We start from the raw sequence: 22,372 nt of genomic DNA, 5'->3' as shown, positions 1-22,372 counted from the left end.
AGCAGTGTGGTTTGGCAGGGTCGTGTTTCGGAGGACACATGGCTCTCGACCTTCGCCTCTCTCCCGTCCGTACGGGAGTTGCAGCGATGAGACAAGACTGTAACTACCAACTGGATATCACAACATTTTACCAAAGGGGTACAAGTTAAAAATAAAAAATAAATGTTGAAAAAAAGAGATCAATATTGTCCAATTCCATATTCAAATGAGTATGCTACTAAGCAGGATCAATAAGTTATCCAGCTGACTTTAATAAACAACCAGCAGTTACTTTTGAATTTCTGATTTATAAAAAAAAAAATACTAAACTTAGATATGCGTTTTAGGTTGTTTTGGTTATTCAATTAGAGACCATGGAAATTTCAAGTTTATTTTGAAAAATATATTAAAACATATCCCCCATAATAATTAGGCAAGTTAGCTAATTATCTCATTGATCTTGCTTTGTTGAATCCCTTTCAGGTCTAAATCTGCATAGAGGAAAGTATTACCAATTCAGAACAAATTCTTATTTACAATTACTGCTGGCTAACTCATTGATTCTGCATTGTTGTACCCCTCAGGTCTAAATATGTCTAGTGGAAAGCATATCTGTAAGAAGTAAAAAGAACACATGTCATCTGGTTGTTTTGAAATGACTTCTTATGACATTATTTGCCAGAATAAACAATGTAGTGAATATTTTCCTAAACTGCGTTACTCACTCCAGTCAGCAGAGGGCGATGGGTGAATTTCAAGTGATGCTTCTTGCGTGACGTATAATCTAGTGGACCGGGCGCTTACTTTTCAAAAAACAACAACATGGCTACTGATTCAACCAACTCCGTAGCTCACCAGCAAACATAAAACCAAAACATTGGAGCTCTTTGGACCATTATATACGTATTAACCTCAGCGTTTTAAACACACTGTCTGCGTATAAAGTTGATTCATTTCATATTGACGTTGTTAGTCAGCTCTGGTTAAGATAGCCGAGCACAATAGGCTAATCGCAGTTCTGCCCCTGAGCAAGACAGTTAACCCACTGTTCCCTGGGCGCAGAAGACGTGGATGTCGATTTAATGCGGAAGACACATTTCAGTTGAAGTCATTCAGTTGTACAACTGACTAGGTATCCCCCGTTCCCTTTCCCTAATGCTTATTAGCTAGCTAGGTAACATCCCAGACCATGAGCTCAATAAGCTACTTCCCCCCTGCTAAAGAAGAGGTCTGCTGGTCTGAGAAAGAAGCTCTGGGACTGAACATTGTCGTGAAAGAGGAAGAGGAGGATATCACAGTGAAGGAGGAGGAAGAAGCTTTCAGGGTGAAAGAGGAAGAGGATGTTTCAGTGAAAGAAGAGGAGGAGAATGCTATCACATTGAATGAAGAGGAGGAGAAAGCTATCACATTGAAAGAAGAGGAGAAAGCTATCACATTGAATGAAGAGGAGAAAGCTATCACATTGAATGAAGAGGAGGAGAAAGCTATCACATTGAAAGAAGAGGAGAAAGCTATCACATTGAATGAAGAGGAGGAGAAAGCTATCACATTGAATGAAGAGGAGGAGAAAGCTATCACATTGAAAGAAGAGGGGAAAGCTATCACATTGAAAGAAGTGGAGAAAGCTATCACATTGAATGAAGAAGATGATGTTACAGTGAAAGAAGAGGAAGAAGCTTTCAGGGTGGAAGAGGATGTTTCAGTGAAAGAGGAGGAGGAAGAAGAAGCTTTGAGAGTGGAAGAGGAGGAGGAGACTGGAGATTTGATGAACACCAGTGAGTACTGTCTTAAAAACAGGGGCACAAATTCTGCAGCTGTGTGGTTTTAGAGGGGTATTCTACTGAAGTTATACACTTTAATAATTTTATTCTGTAGGCATTGTTAAAGCTAGAAAGACTGGGGGCAACCTAGCCCAATAATGAACTAAAGCAGTCTGTTACTCCTTACAGGCCAAGGACATGTTCTGTTTTACAGGCAAATTGGCGCTGGAAGCCAAAAAGAGCCAAATACTCAATCAAAACGTGAATTGATTCTCAATTGCGGTACGGTTCTAGAAACACAAATCTCTCGACTTTCATATCACATCAAAATAATTTCACAAATGTGAAATACACACTCACTGTTTTAACCGGTTACGTTTGTGGCTTCCGTCTTCCCGTTTACACACAGGTGTTCGGAGATGCATATAGCTAATTAGAGCATGTAGTCCACGCTGTCTTCCGTCTGTTTTCTGTAAACACGCTGCTGTAACATGGAGATATGGCCGTGTGGGAACACAAACCCTATAAAGGTGTGCATCAATTTAACCTTTTAGTTGTTTTTAATTTATTATTTCTTGCTGATATGAAAGATATGGTCCTTATTTCTACCAAAACCAATGTGTGTTAGTGTGAGCATCAGGGCTCTTAACAAAACTAAATTACTCTTATGTGTAATGTAATGGAACTGAGTCATGATCAAATGACTCTTATGTGTAATGTAATGGAACTGAGTCATGATCAAATGACTCTTATGTGTAATGTAATGGAACTGAGTCATGATCAAATTACTTATGTGTAATGGAACTGAGTCATGATCAAATTACTCTTATGTGTAGTGTAATGGAACTGAGTCATGATCAAATTACTCTTATGTGTAATGTAATGGAACTGAGTCATGATCAAATTACTCTTATGTGTAATGTAATGGAACTGAGTCATGATCCAGAGCTAGGGGCAATTCACAAACGTTAACAATGGATCTAATGCTCCTATTTAGGATATATTTTTCACATTTAAGCCAAAACATCTCTGAATATCTATTTTGTAGTGCTTTGTTCAGTCTCAAAACTCAACATCCCATGAAAACATTATTATTATTTTTAAAACAAACATGATTTGAAGCTCTATATTATTTGTTTTTAAAACATCTATGGTGTTGTTAGGTCCTTAATATTGAGTTAGGCCTATAAGGTAAGACAGACTGAGTCAATAGAAATATGGAACTTTGAGGGTTTATGAAATAGCCTCTCTAGTAATTGAATAGGTCGTTATCAATAAAACGTCACAATATGGTGCCGAGTGTTCAATTTGGCTGCAGGGAGGTAAGGAGACCTCAGCTCCACTAAAACCCTTGACAACTACGTGCCGTTTTCAGGGGATTGGTAAATAAATGTTATAACTATTTGGTTTTAATATCATCACCTCTTTTTAGCGCCTAGTCAGAACTACACATTTCTGATTATTCCACATGTATCTCTATCAGAGTTAAACAGCAAGCAACTGCATGCTTTTCATGATCAGTAAACATCAATGGATCATGTATTTACAGATATGTGAGGGTAGCCAGAACCATTAGCTAAGCAAACAACATGTCATTTAGCTTGCTTCATCAGAGATTAGGCTTTTGGAAAGAGTTTGACATTGGCAAGTCCTCCTCCTGGTAAAGTTGTCAGTCGGACCAACTGTCATCACCACTATAGATGGCAAGCAAATATAGCCATCTAGTTTATCCCCTGAAAGTTAGCTAGTTAATTAACTAGCCATAATGACATAATCTGTTATTAGCTTGTTAACTAGTCATATTGACATAAGCTGTTATTAGCTAGCTAGCTATCCATATTGACATGATCTGTTATTACCTTAGGTAGCTAGCCATATTGATGTGATCTGTTATTAGCTAGCTAGCCAATTTGACGTGGTCAATAAATCTATTTAGCCTTTAATGTTTTGTCAGCAGCCATTGCGATTAAACACTATTAAGATACAGTATATAATTTAAACAGATTTTTATGGGGATTTTTTTAATGCTAATTCGTTTTCCGCTGGGCTGTGGAAATTGACTCGGGAGTGTTTTAAAAACAATGCTGAAAAGGGGCTAATGTTAGCTAATTTCGCTAGGTAGGCCTACGTGGGTTGGAGAAAAAAGTACCATAGGTCTACTCGCCACTATTTTTAGCCAACTGTACAAAGTTTCCTCATATACATTTTTACATTTTAGCAGATATTATTATCCAGAGCAACCTAATCTAAAGTTTGTAAATCTAGATTTATAATTAATCAGAGATGTGTTGCACCACTTAATTTTAAACCTGGATTAGTTAATGTAAGGTTAAATCACTAAACTATGGTTAGTGATACGTGTCAATGGATTCACCATAGCAACATGTTCTAATTATTTTTCTTTGGAAACAAACCAGCACGGGTCATTGCTAGCTTACTAGATAGTTAGCAAAGTGAGTTTTCACTTCAGGCTAATGATTAAAAAAAAAATGAATGAGTTAGCTGGCTAGTTGAATTGTACATTCACTGATAAACCACAGGAGCTAAAATTGTGAATCACACCTAAAATAAAGCACATACATGGACATTTGATGAATTTAAACTTCCTCAATCAGTAGCAGTTTAAATGAAACTACATGTACTTTTTTTAAACAATGGAGCATCAAGATTACATTTGATCTTGGATTAAAGTCCAAATTAAAGTTAATTAATTACATATATCTAGGATTAATTCAAATCTAGGTTTTAAGTTTGGTGCAACAAGATTACGTATTAAACCTTGATTTAACTCAGTTTAAGAGTTACCGTACTTCGAAGCATGTCAACCGCTGTTTAAAATCAATTTTTATGCCATTTTTCTTGTAAAAAAGCGATAATATTCCGACCGGGAATCTGCATTTAGGTAAACAGACGAAAGAAAATAAAGCATGGGGTCGACTCGGGCACGCGCCTAAGCCCATTGTCCTCTGATCGGCCACTTGCCAAAAGCGATAATGTGTTTCAGCCTGGGGCTGCCTCGATATCATTCAGCTTTTTCCCCGGGCTCTGAGAGCCTATGGGAGCCGTAGGAACTGTCACGTTACAGCAAAGATCCTCAGTCTTCAATAAAAAGAGCCAAGATGAACAACAACTTGTCAGACAGGCCACTTCCTGTTCAGAATCCTCTCAGGTTTTTGCCTGCCATATGAGTTCTGTTATACTCACAGACACCATTCAAACAGTTTTAGAAACTTTAGGGTGTTTTCTATCCAAAGCCAATAATGATATGCATATTCTAGTTACTGGGCAGGAGTAGTAACCAGATTAAATCGGGTACGTTTTTTTATCCGGCCGTGTCAATACTGCCCCCTACCCCCAACAGGTTAAACAAATCAAAATATATTTTATATTTGAGATTCTTTAAAGTAGCCACCCTTTGCCTTGATGACAGCTTTGCACACTCTTGGCATTCTCTCCACCAGCTTTTTCCCTCATCAATCTACACACACACAAAAAATATGACATTTACATAAGTATTCAGACCCTTTACTCAGTACTTTGTTGAAGTACCTTTGGCAGCGATTACAGCCTCAAGTCTTCTTGGGTGTGACACTACAAGTTTGGCACTCCTGTATTTGGGGAGTTTCTCCTATTCTTCACTGCAGATCCTCTCAAGCTCTGCCAGTAAAAATAAAGAAAATCCTTGAATGAGTAGGTGTGTCCAAACTTTTGACTGGTACTGTATGTCAAAACACAGCCTCTCTATTCTCTCATGTGATTGCAGGTCCTCTGACTGGGAAAATGTCTTTCCACATTGGGAGCATTGGAAAGGCTTCTCTCCTGTGTGTGTCATCTCATGCTTTTTCAGTGTCCCTAAATAGGTAAAACTCTTTCCACACAGGGAGCAGCGGAAAGGCTTCTCTCCTGTGTGTATTCTCTCATGCATTTTCAAGTTCCCTAAGCAGGCAAAACTTTTTCCACACTGGGAGCATTGGAAAGGCTTATCTCCTGTGTGTGTCCGCTCATGTGATTTCAGGTCCCCTTGCTGGGTAAAGCTCTTTCCACAGTCTAAGCAGTGGTAAGGCTTCTCCCCTGTGTGTGTTCTCAAATGCCTATTCAGGTTCCCTAACTGGGTAAAACTCTTTCCACACTGAGAACATTGGAAAGCCCTTTCTGCTAAGTGTGTTTTCTCATGTGATTTCAGGTCCCGTGATGAGAAAAATGTATTTCCACACTGGGAGCATTGATATGGCTTCTCTCCAGTGTGTGTTCTTTCATGCCTTTTCAGGTTCACTAACTGGGTAAAACGCTTACCACACAAGGAGCAGTGGCAAGGCTTCTCTCCTGTGTGTTCCTTCATGCCTTTTCAGGTTCACTAACTGGGTAAAACTCTTTCCACATTGGGAGCATTGGAAAGGCTTCTCTCCTGTGTGTGTCAACTCATGCTTTTTCAGTGTCACTAAATAGGTAAAACTGTTTCCACACAGGGAGCAGTGGAAAGGCTTCTCTCCTGTGTGTATTCTCTCATGCATTTTAAAGTTCCCTAACCACGTAAAACTCTTTCCACACAGGGAGCAGTGGAAAGGCTTCTCCCCTGTGTGTGTTCTCAAATGCATATTCAGATTCCCTGACCGGGTAAATCTCTTTCCACACTGAGAGCATTGGAAAGGCCTTTCTCCTAAGTGTGTTCTCTCATGTGATTTACGGACCCCTGATGAGTAAAAGAAAAAAATCGCACTGGGAGCATTGATATGGCATCTCTCCAGTGTGTGTTCTTGCATGCACTTTTAGATGGCCTGAGTGTCTAAAACCCTTTCCACACTGGGAGCAGTAGAAATGGTTCTCTCCTGTGTGTGTTTTTTCAGGTGCCCTAACCTGATAAATATCTTTCCACACTGGGAGCAGTGGTGTGGTCTTACTGGTTTGGATGTCTTTGGGGCTGCTTCTTCTGAAGGACTCTTCCCACTGTGAGTCTGGTCTCTCTTCTGTCAAAGACAAACATAGTATTTGGTTAAAAAGAGAGCTGAATGAAACCTCCACATGATAAAATGGTCTATGAGGTTTAATCTAGACTAGATCCCTCAATAAAAGAATTTCACGTGCTTAATTAAAACTCAGAAAACAAAACTTCAAAATGCCATGTGTGTCTACCCCTTTAAGATATCCTGTCCCTAGGAATTTTTCCCAAAGCACTCCTTTTTCCATAAAATAACCACTTGGTCAGCATTTCCTCATACTACACCGATTCAAAAACCCAAAAGTTAACTACAAACAAAACCTAAAAATGCTTATAATTCCATTGTACTCCCCTCAATCATTAGTTTTAAACTTAATTGAACATGCGCTACCCTTGGATACAATACTGTACTTCAATCTATGAAACCCCATATTTTTTACGTACTATTTAACTAATTTGACCCAAGATTGCTTAAAACCTTAAAACCCCTTCAGTTTGTCTGCAAACCGGCCCATTCTGTTTGCTAGGAATACCCTGCCATTATACACAACTGTGTTTAATGTGCACCGTCCCTGTTAATATAAAATTAACTCCACCTGTAATTCACCTTAATGACTTGATATTTTTCCATGCAATGTTCAATTCACTGGTGTTACTAAACAATCAATACCACGAATCAATAAGCAGAATTTATCACATCACAAAACGCTTCTTTCCCGCCAAACATAGCCCAGCGATTACCTCTTTTCAAACAGCGTTCTGCCTTTCCTCTATCACAAGATTAAAACCAATATTCCAACTGTATCTCTCTTTCGGCTTCACACTTATGAAATGTCTATGACCTTATATGTACCATGTAAATCGCCAAATGTATATAATACTTAATACAATTTATTACTACTCCCTTTAAACCTATCCGCTCATTATAATTCATTAGATTTCGGTAACTGTCTCTTCATTTTAAACTAAACAAGCCATCAAAACGTTCGGTTTATATCTTAAACAACCACTAACAACCGTATCTTTCCAGGCAAAGCATATCTTCTTACATTTTAGTCCCATGGTGCATGGGCTGGGATCCGAACCCGGGCCTCCCGCGTGGCAGGTGAGAATTCTACCACTGAACCACCAATGCTATTGCTTAGAGTTGCAATTTCGGTGGTTGTGTCCTACTCGGTCATCATGTTTACAGGATGTTTTACAGTTTCTGGCGAGATGTCCCGTTCTATCACAGTTAAAACACCGCTTCTCTCCGTCTTTGTCAGCGTGTCTCCCTGTTTTTCCCCTTCTGTCTACAGAGTCTCTGCTCCTCCCCGCTATTTCTCCTAGGGTTGCTATCAGGTACTCTGTTACCCCGACAGTTACTGTTAGATGCTCTATCTCAACCGATTCACTCTTTTTACAGTTTCGACCTATTTTATTGCAGTGTTTACACAGAACCTTACATTCTCTAGCGAAATGAGCCGGTTTGTTACAGTTAAAGCATCCATTTCTCCCTTTCTTTTGTCTATTCCTATCCGGTCTTTGGTTATGATAAACGAGTCTACTGGGGGCTCTGGGTTGTGCAGCACCACCAACACGCTCTCGACCCCTAGTTCTCATCATTATATCTCCCTCTGTTTCTATCCACTCTTTTAATAAAGTGGCTAAAACCTGTCCTCCTCGTTACTTTGTTTTTCTTTCCCCATTTTCTTAAGTTTCTCTATCATTGTCAGTCCTATTCTCTCCTTCTGTCTAGCTTTCTCCATTGCTTCCATAATTTTACCTTCTCTGGGTTCTCCCGCTTTCTTCCATTTCCCCTCTGCTTTCTGAATTTTCCACTTCAATGCTCCCAGTATTCTACCTGGCTCACCTTCTGTGGGAACGCCATCAGGGGACAACACCCAACCATCCTCCATCCATTCCATACAGAGTTTCTCTCCTCGTTTCTTCCATTCCTTCCCTCCATTGATTTCGAGCGTGGATTTCAGAGCCTTTAATACTCTCTCCGCTTCTTCACTGGTATTGATGTTTTTGTTTTACTGTATTATTCCCGTATTTATTTTACGACCAATTGAATAATCAGTCCGTTATGTGAAGTATGTTAACCTATTTATTTAAACTCAATCGTTCCACTTTATTCAGTTAAAATCGATTCTTATTTCAACCTAATTATTTAAACTCACATCTTACAGCGTTCCTCATTAAACATCCAATTATTTAAACACAGTGTTGTACAGTGTCCATCAATAAAACATCAAATTCAATCAACAATCCAAGTTATTCCAACCCTATCAATTAAACTCGGTGCTATACCGTGTCAAGCACCAAACACAAAAATAAATGACAAATCACCCCGCTTCTAGCCCACTTATCTGAACTTGGTGTTCGTGCACTTGACAAACACCAGATATCAATAAATCAAACCATTCTACACCATCAAACATTTAAACATTGAAACAGCAAATTAATTGATAAATCAACCCGTTTTAGCCCCCCTTATTCAAACGTGGTGCCTGTGTACCATCAACCATTGAACATAAATCAATTGATAAATCCCCAGCAGTGCCCACGTTAACCCATCCTATTAAAACATATACTTCTACAAACTTAACCATACCCTTAGTACATCAAAATCACATTACCCCACCATTCAAAACATATACGTTACACCCCAAGGCACGCCTGCAGTACGTGCCTTACCAATAGCCACAATTATCGTCCTATCTAAAATATTCCTCCAGTCCTTTTACTGGCCTTTAAGTTTCTAAATTATTAGCCCCCTTTTATCACTCCTGCAACCTCAACTCCTTTCCTAAGAATTACCCTTTATCCCCAAATTACGATCCCAGCCGGAGATGTCAGCATTGTTATCTAAAATTTCCAGCAATTGCTATTTCAATTATTCCTTTTACCCCCGGGCCGCACCCTCCAAGTGACGATCCCAGCCGGAGATTTCAATTTCTATTTTATATCTCTATTTCTCCGGGTCGTACCCTATGTTACGATCCCAGCCGGAGATTTCAGTATTTTCTCCGGTCCTAATCGTGACCTATAGTGTCACGGATCTTGCCGGTAGAACAATACTCAAAGTTACCCAGGTAATAACAACACATTCACCATGAGTTTGCATGTCACAATAATGATTCTATAATATTTCTAATCTACTCATAATAATTCATAATTTTGTTCACTTACATCAAACAGGTGCTTCACAAATTAATTTGGTTAAAGCCAATATGCAGATCTTTAGTTATTATAACAATAGGTGTCTGCTTACCTGTTTTTAGTTGTCCGGACAGTTTGTAAAGCAGACCGTTCCCCGAAAGCGAAGTCCAATTGGCTGATTAAATGCTCAGCGTAGACGTTCTATATACCAGACCGTCGGGGTTCACCATGTTAATGTTGCGACAGTTCGTTTCTGGTATCAGAACAAAATAGTCAGCACATAGTAACTTCTGATTTATCTGTACTTTAATTAATGCAAACACGTGTACGGTAAATAGGTCATTCGTATAGGGTCTCTCTGTAACACCTTGCAGGGCAGACAGAAGAAGAGCGCGTCACATTCTATTGTTCTCTTTTATACTCTGACAGAGATAGTTCCCGCCCAATGCTGGCCTGTCAGAGGGAGGAGGAGCGTGGTTTAAACTTGCTCCTCCTGTCGTCGGCGTGCAGGCTGATCCCAGCGTCGTGACGCACTTCCTGTTGCCGGTTGTAGTTCTTCTTGTCTTCAACAGTTGATTTACCCGTAGTTTCTATACTTAATATTGTAGCATAGCTTCCCCAGTATATTATATAAGTTATGCATACAAATAGTCAGTTCAACCCTAACAGAAGCTCACGTTATTCCGAAATAATTCGGTAAATCTTTATAACGAAATAATACATTATCTCGATTATATTACGAGAATGATCACATTATTAGAAAAAAAAGATATTGTTAATACGAGAGATTATGTTATAACTAGAAAGATGTCATTATTACGAAATAGTCTGGTTGCAAGTTATTATGAAAAATAGCCTATGCCTTCATTTTGCTGAAATGCTAACATAGGCTACTTGGCAAGCTTGGCTTCCTCTCATGCACAGGTTAACATTATGGCCGGGTTTGTTTGAGTTGATCAACTTTTATTTTCTCATCGGTTTGAGGCACTGGGAGATATTAGTTTCATTGAGCAATATGGATGGTGTTGTCATTCGTTGACAGTTTTATTTAAAAAATATATATTTCACCTTTATTTAACCAGGTAGGCTAGTTGAGAACAAGTTCTCATTTGCAACTGCGACCTGGCCAAGATAAAGCAAAGCAGTTCGACACATACAACAACACAGAGTTACACAATGGAATAAACAAACATACAATCAATAATACATTAGAAAAATATATATACAGCATGTGCAAATGAGGTAGGATAAGAGAGGTAAGGCAATAAATAGGCCATGGTGGCAAAGTAATTACAATATAGCAATTAAACACTGGAATGGTAGGATGTGCAGAAGATGAATGTGCAAGTTGAGATACTGGGGTGTTAAGGAGCAAGATAAATAAATAAATAAATACAGTATGGGGATGAGGTAGATTGGATGGGCTATTTACAGATGAGTTATGTACAGGTGCAGTAATCTGTGAGCTGCTCTGACAGCTGGTGCTTAAAGCTAGTGAAGGAGGTAAGAGTCTCCAGCTTCAGAGATTTTTGCAGTTCGTTCCAGTCATTGGCAGCAGAGAACTGGAAGTAGAGGCGGCCAAAGGAGGAATTGGCTTTGGGGGTGACAAGTGAGATATACCTGCCGGAGCGCGTGCTACGGGTGGGTGCTGCTATGGTGACCAGTGAGCTGAGACAAGGCGGGGCTTTACCTAGCAGAGACTTGTAGATGACCTGGAGCCAGTGGGTTTGGCGATGAGTATGGAGCGAGGGCCAGCCAATGAGATTATAGAGGTCGCAGTGGTGGGTAGTATATGGGGCTTTGGTGACAAAACGGATGGCACTGTGATAGACTGCATCCAATTTGTTGAGTAGAGTGTTGGAGGCTATTTTGTAAATGACATCGCCGAAGTCGAGGATCAGTAGGATGGTCAATTTTACGGGGGTATGTTTGGCAGCATGAGTGAAGGATGCTTTGTTGCAAAATAGGAAGCCGATTCTAGATTTAATTTTGGATTGGAGATGTTTAATGTGAGTCTGGAAGGAGAGTTTACAGCCTAACCAGACACCTAGGTATTTGTAGTTGTCCACATATTCTAAGTCAGAACCGTCCAGAGTAATGGTGTTGGACGGGCGGGTGCGGGCAGCAATCGGTTGAAGAGCATGCATTTAGTTTTACTTGCATTTAAGAGCAGTTGGAGGCCACGGAAGGCATTGAAGCTCATCTGTAGTTTAGTTAACACAGTGTTCAATGAAGGGCCAGAGGTATACAGAATGGTGTCGTCTGCGTAGAGGTGAATCAAAGAATCACCAGCAGCGAGAGCGACATCATTGATGTATACAGAGAAGAGAGTCGGCCCGAAAATTGAACCCTGTGGCACCCCCATAGAGACTGCCAGAGGTCCGGACAACAGGCCCTCCGATTTGACATACTGAACTCTATTGGAGAAGTAGTTGGTGAACCAGGTGAGGCAATCATTTGAGAAACCAAGGCTGTTGAGTCTGCCAATAAGAATGTTGTGATTGACAGAGTCGAAAGCCTTAGCCAGGACGATGAATACGGCTGCACAGTAATGTCTCTTATCGATGGCGGTTATGATATCATTTAGGATTTTGAGCGTGGCTGAGGTGCACCCATGACCAGCTCTGAAACCAGATTGCATAGCGGAGAAGGTACGGTGAGATTCGAAATGGTCGGTAATCTGTTTGTTAACTTGGCTTTCAAAGACCTTAGAAAGGCAGGGAAGAATAGATATAGGTCTGTAGCAGTTTGGGTCTAGAGTGTCTCCCCCTTTGAAGAGGGGGATGACTGCGGCAGCTTTCCAATCTATGGGAATCTCAGACATACCTTGCAGAGAATTATCGGGCCTCCTGGACATAACGCTATTCCTTCTTGATCAACTGGGCCAACATGTGAAGCTTAATGGATACAATCTAATGCACCAAGTGGGATATACGGTGACCCAAAATACAGTCACACGTTTAGTGCAACAGAGACGTAGGAATCATCTGCAAAATGTCTTTATAGGAACCCAGGTCTGATTTCTTTTAATTTCTTTTTTATTTTTATTATTTTTTGTGGCACATTAACTCCTACGATAAGCTGAAGCCATATGGCATTTGTATTAATACGTTTAGGAGTAAGGTTAGGTTGAGGGGAAGGGTTAGCTAACATGCTAAGTAATTCCAAAGTAGCTAAAAAAAAGTAGTAAGTTGTTGAAAAGTTGCTATTTAGCTAAAATTCTAAAGTGGTCCAAGATGATATTCGAACTCACAACCTTTGGGTTTCTAGACATTCGTGTTATAAGACCAAATTTGATAGTCTCGGATTTACATTTATTATGTTACGTTTAGTCTATGAGACCAGGCTGAGTGAAGTGATAAAAGAGGATGATAGCAGTGTGGTGATTGTGAGGTAATATACAAATTCGACAGTCACAAGATGGGAACTTCAAAAAGGGCTACGGCACATCAAGGGAGCTGTAGCCTTCTGTTCAGATGTGTTAAATTATAGACTGTAGATCTATAACCTCTCACACAGCCTTAATATTACCTCCTGCAGAATTAAGCATGTCGTGCATTAAAATGATACACCAAATGTAGGCAAAATTTGGGAATAGGAGTGGAGAAATATGATTTCTTTATTTCGGCATCTTGAGAGAATGCGAATGAGCAGTTAGAGTGCCCCTGTGACAACAATTTTGGACCCCCTTTTGTGGCCCCCCTAATTGTGGAGTATGAAATAATTTATACATAACTAATTTTTGCTATCGTTCTTTTTTTACATCCATTATTAGACAGTGGCAACGCGGAACACTAATTTAACCCACACATTTTCTAGAGGGACGGCTTTAGGCGGAACACAACAGTATCGTACCACATGCAAAACGATATGACAACAATAACGTTTAATGTAACTGGCCCCTCTAACAGTACAACTGGCCCCAGCTTGGCCTCCCCCCCAGTTGAAATGGTCTAGAACCGCCACTGATCTGGACAAGAGGAATACCTACATCAGAATGCTGTTCATTGACTATAGCTCAGCATTCAACACCATAGTACCCTCCAAGCTCATAATTAAGCTCAAGGCCCTGGGTCTGAACCCCGCCCTGTGCAACTAGGTTCTGGACTTCCTGACAGGCCGCCCCCAGGTGGTGAAGGTAGGAAACAACACCTCCACTTTGCTCATCCTCAATACAGGGGACTCACAAGGGTGCGTGCTCAGCCCCCTCCTGTACTCCCTGTTCACCCATGACTGCGTGGCCATGCACGCCTCCAACTCAATCATCAAGTTTGCCTGATTACCAACAGTGATGAGACAGCCTACAGGGAGGAGGTGAGGGCCCTCGGAGTGTGGTGTCAGGAAAATAACCTCTCCCTCAACGTCAACAAAACGAAGGAGCTGATGGTGGACTTCAGGAAACAGCAGAGGGAGCGCCCCCTATCCACATCGACGGGACTGCAGTGGAGAAGGTGGAAAGCTTCAAGTTCCTCTGCGTACACATCACTGACAATCTGAAATGGTCCACCCTGACAGACAGTGTGGTGAAGAAGGTGCAACAGCACCTCTTCAACCTCAGGAGGCTGAAATAACGTGTCTTGGGCACTAAGACCCTCAGAAATTATTACAGATACACAATTGAGAGCATCCTGTCGGGCTGCATCACCACCTGGTACGGCAACGGCACCGCCCGCAACTGCAGGTCTCTCCAGAGGGTGGTACAGTCTGCCCAACGCATCACCGGGGGGCATACTACCTGCCCTCCAGGACACCTACAGCACCCGATGTCACAGGAAGGACAAAAATATCATCAAGGACATCAATCACCCGAGCCACGGCCTGTTCACCCCACTAACATCCAGAAGGCGAGGTCAGCACCAGTGCATCAAAGCTGGACCGAGAGACTGAAACAGCTTCTATCTCAAGGCCATCAGACTGTTAAACAGCTACCACCTGGCTACTCAAACCCTTAGAGGCTGTTTCCCTATATACATAGACATGTCATCACTGGCCACTTCAATAATGTTTACATGCTGCTTTACTCCAGGTCGCAGTTGTAAATGAGAACTTGTTCTCAACTAGCCTACCTGGTTAAATAAAGGTTAAATAAAAAATAAAAAAAATACTCATCTCATATGTATGTACTGTATTCTATTCTACTGTATTTAGTCAATGCCACTCTGACATTGCTCTTCCTAATATTTATATATTTCTTAATTCTATTATTTTACTTTTAGATGTGTGAATTGTTAGATACAACTATACTGTTGGAGCTAGGAACACAAGCATTTCGCTACACCCGCAATAACATCTGCTAAATATGTGTATGTGATTGTATTTGAATTGATGTATCTAATTATAGACAAGTTGACTATCCTAACAAATAGCTTACGAAAATGTCGAGAATTATAAGCAGAAACATCTCATTCAGGCAACAACAAAAAATCATGCCCTCCCTGACAATTATTTTTTTTTTTATCTGACTGTAGTCTAAGGTGTATTTCCTCATATTAGCGGGTTAGAGTCGTGTACGTGCCTCAGATTTAACACTTTTTCACATGGAGTCGGGCGGTTGCGTATGAGTCAAGCTGACCCGCGCTCCACTAGCCACCATACGATTCAGATTCTACGTCTACCTAGAGCAAATTATTATCTGTAAGAACTAAGAGAGAACACGTCTGGTTATTTTTTTACAATTATTTGTTTTGACGTTGTTTGACAGAATTATTTTGGTTTGTTAAACTGCGTTTCCAACTCCAGTCAGCAGATGGCGGTGTGAGTCTTTCAGGTGATGTTTCTCGAGTGATGTAAAATCTAGTGGACGGGACGGGAGGTTTCTTCAACAACCATCTCGGTAACTCGCTAGCAAACATGACACGTTGAAGCGCTTTGGACAAATTTTGTGTATATTAATCACAGTGTTTTAAACACACTGTATATGTATGTACTAGTTAATCCATTTAAGTTCATATTTACGTTGTCAGCTATCTGGCTTGTTAAGTTAGCCCAGCACTAGGCTAATGCTAAATAGCTAGCTAGCTCACGTCCCTGACAATGAGCTCACTAAGCTACTCTTCCTCTGCTAAAGAAAATGAGGTCTGTTCGACGGAGAAAGAAACTCCAAGGCTGAACATTTACGTGAAAGAAGAAGAATTTACTGTAAAAGAAGAGGACGTGGAGGAAGCTATCACAGTAAATGAAGAACAGGATGTTACAGTGAAGGAAGAGGACGCTTCAACATTGAAAGAAGAGGATGTTACAGTGAAAGAAGGGGAAGACGCTTTCAGGGTGAAAGAGGGTGCCGTGTTTGTAGTGAAAGAGGAGGAGGAGGTGACTGTCACATTGAAAGAAGAGGAGCAATTTTTTGAAATGAAGGAAGAGGGGGAGATTACTGTCACATTGGAGGAGGAGGATGATGAGGAAGAAGACGAGACTGGAGATCTGATAAACACCAGTGAGTACAGTCTTAATTTTTTTCTAGCTTTCAATTAGGCACATTCTTCTTCTCACGTGGGTAAAACCACTGGGGAGACTTCCATTCTCCTGCCCAGGAGCGGTGCGTGGTCAAAAACACTGGGGAAACTTCCATTCTCCTGCCCAGGAGCGGTGCGTGGTCAAAAACACTGGGGAAACTTCCATTCTCTTGTCCAGGAGCAATGCGTGGTCAAAAACACTGGGGAAACTTCCATTCTCCTGTCCAGGAGCAATGCGTGGTCAAAAACACTAGGGAAACTTCCAGTCTCCTGTCCAGGAGCGGTGTGTGGTCAAAAACACTGGGGAAACTGCAACTCTACCCATGTCATTAGCACACTACTTTCTCTTGAACACTAAGGACCTGGGGAAGAGTTGACAACAAAGTACACTACTTTCTCTTGTACACTATGTTGCCAACTCTTCCCCCAGGTCCTTAGTGTACAAGAGATTGTAGTGCACTATGTTTTCTGTCAATATACCTGGTAAAATAATGGTTAATAAACAACTCTAAGGGGGCCCTATAAAATCTGTGATTTTGTTTTTTACTTTCCCAAATTATGTTCTCTGTTTTACTTTTCTGGTTTTAGATTTAGCTTTTTCATTCAAAATTACAATTGTTTTATAGAGAAACAACAAAACTGGATGTTCTGAGAATATGTCAATGGTTAAATCACGTTAGAATCATTTTTTTAGGTCTGGAAGAAAACTGACATCCCTTTTAATTGTTCATCTGGCCCTTTAATTGCCTGTCGAGCGAGTGAGGAATGTTCCATCTAATGAGCCGGTCTAGAGATGGTTCTGCTGCTCATTTCATGACAACGTTAGGCAAATAACAAATAATGGATACAAATGATACACTTCCTCGTGATATACCTCTGCCAGGTAAGCCTACTTTGCAGTTAACATTTAATTGAGAAGATTTTGGGGATAGTATTTCCATCAACCCACAAGACGGTTATGACATCAACTGGCTTCAGACAGAGTGATAGACAAACATGCACACCACACAGACAGACAGGGGCAATATTGCTGTAAATTAATTGGCAGATATTGTGTAAGGTTTGGCTTTTAAAGCCAATAGTGTCTAACCAGGGGTGGGGATAATGTCAATGTTGTTTAGATAGTAGCTGGGAGCTTGCGGTGTCTGATACTTCAATCAATCAATCAATCAAATGTATTTATAAAGCCCTTCTTACATCAGCTGATGTCACAAAGTGCTGTACAGAAACCCAGCCTAAAACCCCAAACAGCAAGTAATGCCGGTGTAGAAGCACGGTGGCTAGGAAAAACTCCCTAGAAAGGCCGGAACCTAGGAAGAAACCTAGAGAGGAACCAGGCTATGAGGGGTGGCCAGTCCTCTTCTGGCTGTGCTGGGTGGAGATTATAACAGAACATGGCCAAGATGTTCAAATGTTCATAGATGAACATTTGAACGCAGGCAGAACAGTTGAAACTGGAGCAGCAGCACGGCCAGGTGGACTGGGGACAGCAAGGAGTCATCAGGCCAGGTAGTCCTGAGGCAAGGTCCTAGGGCTCAGGTCCTCTGAGATAAAGATAGAATTAGAGAGAGCATACTTAAATTCACACAGGACACCGGATAAGACAGGAGAAATACTCCAGATATAACATACTGACCCTAGCCCCCGACACATAAACTACTGCAGCATAAATACTGGAGGCTGAGACAGGAGGGGTCGGGAGACACTGTGGCCCCATCCGACGATACCCCCGGACAGGGCCAAACAGGCAGGATATAACCCCACCCACTTTGCCAAAGCACAGCCCCCACACCACTAGAGGGATATCTTCAACCACCAACTTACCATCCTGAGACAAGGCTGAGTACAGCCCACAAAGATCTCCGCCACGGCACAACCCAAGGGGGGGTGCTAACCAGGACAGGAAGATCACGTCAGTGACTCAACCCACTCAAGTGACGCACCCCTCCTAGGGACGGCATGGAAGAGCACCAGTAAGCCAGTGACTCAGCCCCTGTAATAGGGTTAGAGGCAGAGAATCCCAGTGGAGGGAGGGGAACCGGCCAGGCAGAGACAGCAAGGGCGGTTCGTTGCTCCAGTGCCTTTCCGTTCACCTTCACACTCCTGGGCCAGACTACACTCAATCATAGGACCTACTGAAGAGATGAGTCTTCAATAAAGACTTAAAAGTTGAGACCGAGTCTGCGTCTCTCAAATGGGTAGGCAGACCATTCCATAAAAATGGAGCTCTATAGGAGAAAGCCCTGCCTCCAGCTGTTTGCTTAGCAATTCTAGGGACATTAAGGAGGCCTGCGTCTTGTGACTGTAGCGTACGTGTAGGTATGTACGGCAGGACCAAATCGGAAAGATAGGTAGGAGCAAAAACCCATGTAATGCTTTGTAGGTACTTGTGAGATTTGTTTATGACTGTTTGCGGTGGAACACATGAAAAATTGCATTTACTTTTGGAATTGTTTGGCGAGCTATGACCTGCTGGAGACCCCTGCATTAGATATTGGTTTGATATTTGGAGTTCACTCGTCAATACCTCTTCAATGAAGGTCATAGGATGATGAGAGTGATATGTCTAGAATCAGATCAAAGTTGACCCTTTCTGCCAGTCATACTCCACCCTACCATGAGACAGACATATCTTGGTCATTGATCAAGACAAAAGGTTTGATTTTGATCATATTTGAAGTCTTACAAATAGGTTTGAAGTTCTGTGTCATTTGTTTTTAAAATCTCAATGGTGTTGTTAGCTCCTTCATATTTTAGCTATAAGGTAAGACAGACTGATCTGATTGAAATCTCTATGATACCGCACCATATATCCTTTGATTACAACCAACTCATATCTGATTTCATGACATTTGGTTGAAATCTTGCCTTTTCAGTGGACAGAATTAAGACCATGCAGGATCATATTACTCATTTGATTATTCTGGATTAAATGTTTTTTTTTTTTAAATAACCTCAGGTTATTGAGGGATCTAGTCTGGATTAAACCTCAGAGAAGACAGTTTGATAATGTAGAGGTTTCATTCAGTGCTCGTATCCACAAAGCGTGCTGAACTAGCGTCACTATTCACTTTTATATAACAATGAATGAGATTGTATGGAAAGATCCTAGATCAGTATTCCTTCTATGAGATGCTTTGTGAATATGGGCCCAGGTCTCTCTGTTTACTAAATACTGTCTGTCTTTGGCAGGAGAGAGTCTAGACTTTCATTCTGACAGCGGGAAGAGTCCTTCAGGGGAGCCAGACCCAGAGACGTCTAAACCAGCAAGACGACACCACTGCTTCCAGTGTGGAAAGAGTTTTTCTAGGTTAGGAAGCCTGAAATCACACGAAAGAATACACACAGGAGAGAAGCCTTACCACTGCTCTCAATGTGGAAATAGATTTACCTCTTTAGGGACCCTGAAAGACCATGTAAGAAAACATACAGGAGAGAAGCCCTACCAATGCTCCCATTGTGAAAAGAGTTTCCCCCGGTTATGGGACCTGAAATCACATGAGAGGACACACACAGGAGAGAAGCCTTACCCCTGCTCCCAGTGTGGAAAGAGTTTTTCCACATCAGGGTCCCTGAAAAACCATGAGCTAACACATTCCGAAAAAAAGAATTTCCGCTGTTCAAATTGTGAAAAGAGTTTTGGGAATTTACAGTACCTGAAAAGGCATGAGAAAAGACATACACGGGAGAAGAATTTTCACTGCTCCCACTGTGGAGTTAAATTTACCTTGTTTCAGCAACTGAAAAAGCATGAAAGAATCCACAGCGGAGAGAAACGTTATGAATGCTCCCAGTGTGGAAAGATATTTACCCAGTTAAGGCACCTGAAAGATCATGAGGTAACACACACAGGGGATAAGCCTTACCACTGCTCACAGTGTGGAAAGGAATATAACACATCAAATGGACTTAAAGTTCATGAGAGAACACACATACTGCTCCCACACTTGTCTCATATTTTTGACTAAGAAATTGTGCTTTTGTTTATGCCACGTGAAATCAAATTGTATAAAGCGCGTTCCAAAATACATTTTTTATTTAAACACATGAACTGAATATGGAGTATGTCAGCTTGAAAGTAGAGTTTGTATGTTTGAATTTCATATGCTCTGTGATTAAATTATCATTTTCAAGCTCTGGCTGTGTTTTCTTTCTGTGTGTGTTTATATCTGTGTGTGTCATTCCTCCAGCACTACACATAATCAAGTGCTATATGCTATTTTCTCAATTGTTGATATTTGTTTTCGTGGCTCACTCTGACATTTGTATCAATAGAGTGTGGCTTTAAAGGGGCATATGGAGCCCCCCCGACTTTCAATGTGGCGCCGTCATTGTATGCCACCTTTACAACTGTTATATTCGTTAAGAATCAATAGATACATATTAATGTATAAGTCCATAGGATGCCAGCTTTACAAATCAGTTATATTCTTCAAGAATCAATAGGTACATCATTAATGTATCAGTCCAACAATGGCTGTAGCAACTGCAGATTGCCCCTTTAAAGCCACACTGATGTGAACATATTAATCCCTTAAAGTCACACTCTGTAAGATACAAATGTCAGAGTGAGCCACCAACACAAATATAAACAATGGAGAAAATAGCATGTAGAATAAATGTAGCCCTGTGAGTCCAACAGAAAACACAGGGTCCATTGTCTTATACGTATAGTACCTATAGAGAGTCTAGTCTGCAAGCTCTTTCAAATTATTCACCTTTTGTTGCCTTATAGCCTGGAATTCTCTTTAATTACTTGTTACTTTTATTTATTATTCTTATCCGTATTTTTTTAAACTGCACTGTCGGTTAGTGGCTCTTAAGTAAGCATTTCACTGTAAGGTCTACACCTGTTGTATTCGGCGCATGTGACAAAGTTTGATTTGTTTTGATTTGGAATTAAAATGCATTCAATAACTTTTTTTCTCCATTGATCTACACATCCTACCCTGCAACTTCCAAGGGAAAAAAATATTTTATATATTTTATATATTTATATTTTTGAAAATCAGTAAAAACATTTAAGTTGAAATAGCTTGGTCGGATAAGTGTCCACCTTGTAAAAGCAATCCTAAATTAGCTCAGGTGTAATCGATCACCTTGTGTTAAACTGTCGTGATTCACATGATTTCAGGATAAATTCAGCAGTTCCTCTAGGATCCCTCTGCTGGGTTGTGAATTGCAAAGCAAATACTCAACAATGAGTACCAAGGAGCTTTCAAAAGACTGAGTAAGTAGGAGACTGATCAGAGAGGCTACCAAGATGTCAATGGCAACTTTGAAAGAGCTACAGGCTTCTATGGCCAAGACTGGTCAAAGTGTGAATGTGACAACAATATCCAAGGCACTCCACAAATCTGGCATGTATGGTAGGGTGGCAAAAAGGAAGCCATTACTCAAGAAAGCCCACCTTGAATCCCGTTTTTGAAGTAGGAAAAAAAAAATGAACTGTTGCCAAATTAAACTTTTTGTCCTAATTGCAACATGTTGCATTTGGCGCAAACACAACACGGCACATCACTGAAAGAACACCATCCCTACTGTGAAGCATGGTGGTTGCAGCATCATGTTATGGGGATAGAAGGGAGCAGAAATGTACAGAAAAGTAATTGAGCAAAACCTGCTGACCTCTGCAAGAAAGCTGAAAATGGGATGTTCACCTTTCAGCATGACAACTAGACGAAGCACACAGTCAAAGATACAGTGGAGTGGCTCAGGAATAAAAAGGTCAATTTCCTTGAGTGGTCCAGTCAGAGCACTGACCTAAATACAATCAACAATGTGTGGCATGACTTGAAGATTGCTGTCCATCAACACTAGCCCAAGGAACTATATTGCCAAATCTACACGTTTAAAGTTGGTAGAGACCTATCTCAGAGTCCTTATTTAAATGCATGAAACTCTGAGGCCCTGACAACAAACTGTGGGGAAAGTAGAAGGAGGTGTAGACTTTTTATATGCACTTTGTATTTGATAGGGAATGTGTTTTGGTTCATGTCACCTGAAATCGAATTGTACAAAGTGTTTTTTATTGTTGTATTTTTTTTTACAGAAATGTCACGTCAGTTTGAATATAGAGTATGTCCGTTTCCATATAA

The 22,372-nt window shown here is 40.8% G+C and overlaps 1 protein-coding gene and 1 pseudogene across 2 annotated transcripts; one reads left to right on the top strand and one right to left on the bottom strand.

Moving 5' to 3' along the window:
• The first annotated feature begins 42 nt into the window (after window positions 1–42).
• On the top strand, window positions 43–20,411 carry LOC106564040 (zinc finger protein 501-like). 2 transcript variants are annotated; one of them, XM_014130016.2, is made up of 2 exons: window positions 43–1,754; window positions 19,467–20,411. In XM_014130016.2, exons 1-2 carry the CDS (start codon window positions 1,169–1,171, stop codon window positions 20,240–20,242), a joined length of 1,362 nt encoding a protein of 453 aa, XP_013985491.2. In that variant the 5' UTR covers window positions 43–1,168; the 3' UTR covers window positions 20,243–20,411. The 2 variants fall into 2 exon arrangements, with proteins under 2 accessions (XP_013985491.2, XP_045569114.1); XM_045713158.1 differs by lacking the exon at window positions 43–1,754 and adding an exon at window positions 15,134–16,255.
• Window positions 5,497–6,415, bottom strand: LOC123736549 (zinc finger protein 180-like; annotated as a pseudogene).
• Window positions 20,412–22,372: the final 1,961 nt, after the last annotated feature.

The sequence above is a fragment of the Salmo salar genome, chromosome ssa02, assembly GCF_905237065.1.
Source record: "Salmo salar chromosome ssa02, Ssal_v3.1, whole genome shotgun sequence".
Classification (NCBI taxonomy): domain Eukaryota; kingdom Metazoa; phylum Chordata; class Actinopteri; order Salmoniformes; family Salmonidae; genus Salmo; species Salmo salar.
The sequence above is the reverse complement of the archived record's forward strand: the minus strand, read 5'-3'. Positions and strand labels throughout refer to the sequence as shown.

Excerpts from the sequence above, each read along its gene's own strand:
- LOC106564040 (XM_014130016.2), top strand. The coding sequence starts at position 1,169 with ATGAGCTCAATAAGCTACTTCCCCCCTGCTAAAGAAGAGGTCTGCTGG. Across the intron at positions 1,755-19,466 it reads TGGAGATTTGATGAACACCA|GAGAGAGTCTAGACTTTCAT; the intron begins GTGAGTACTGTC and ends TGTCTTTGGCAG.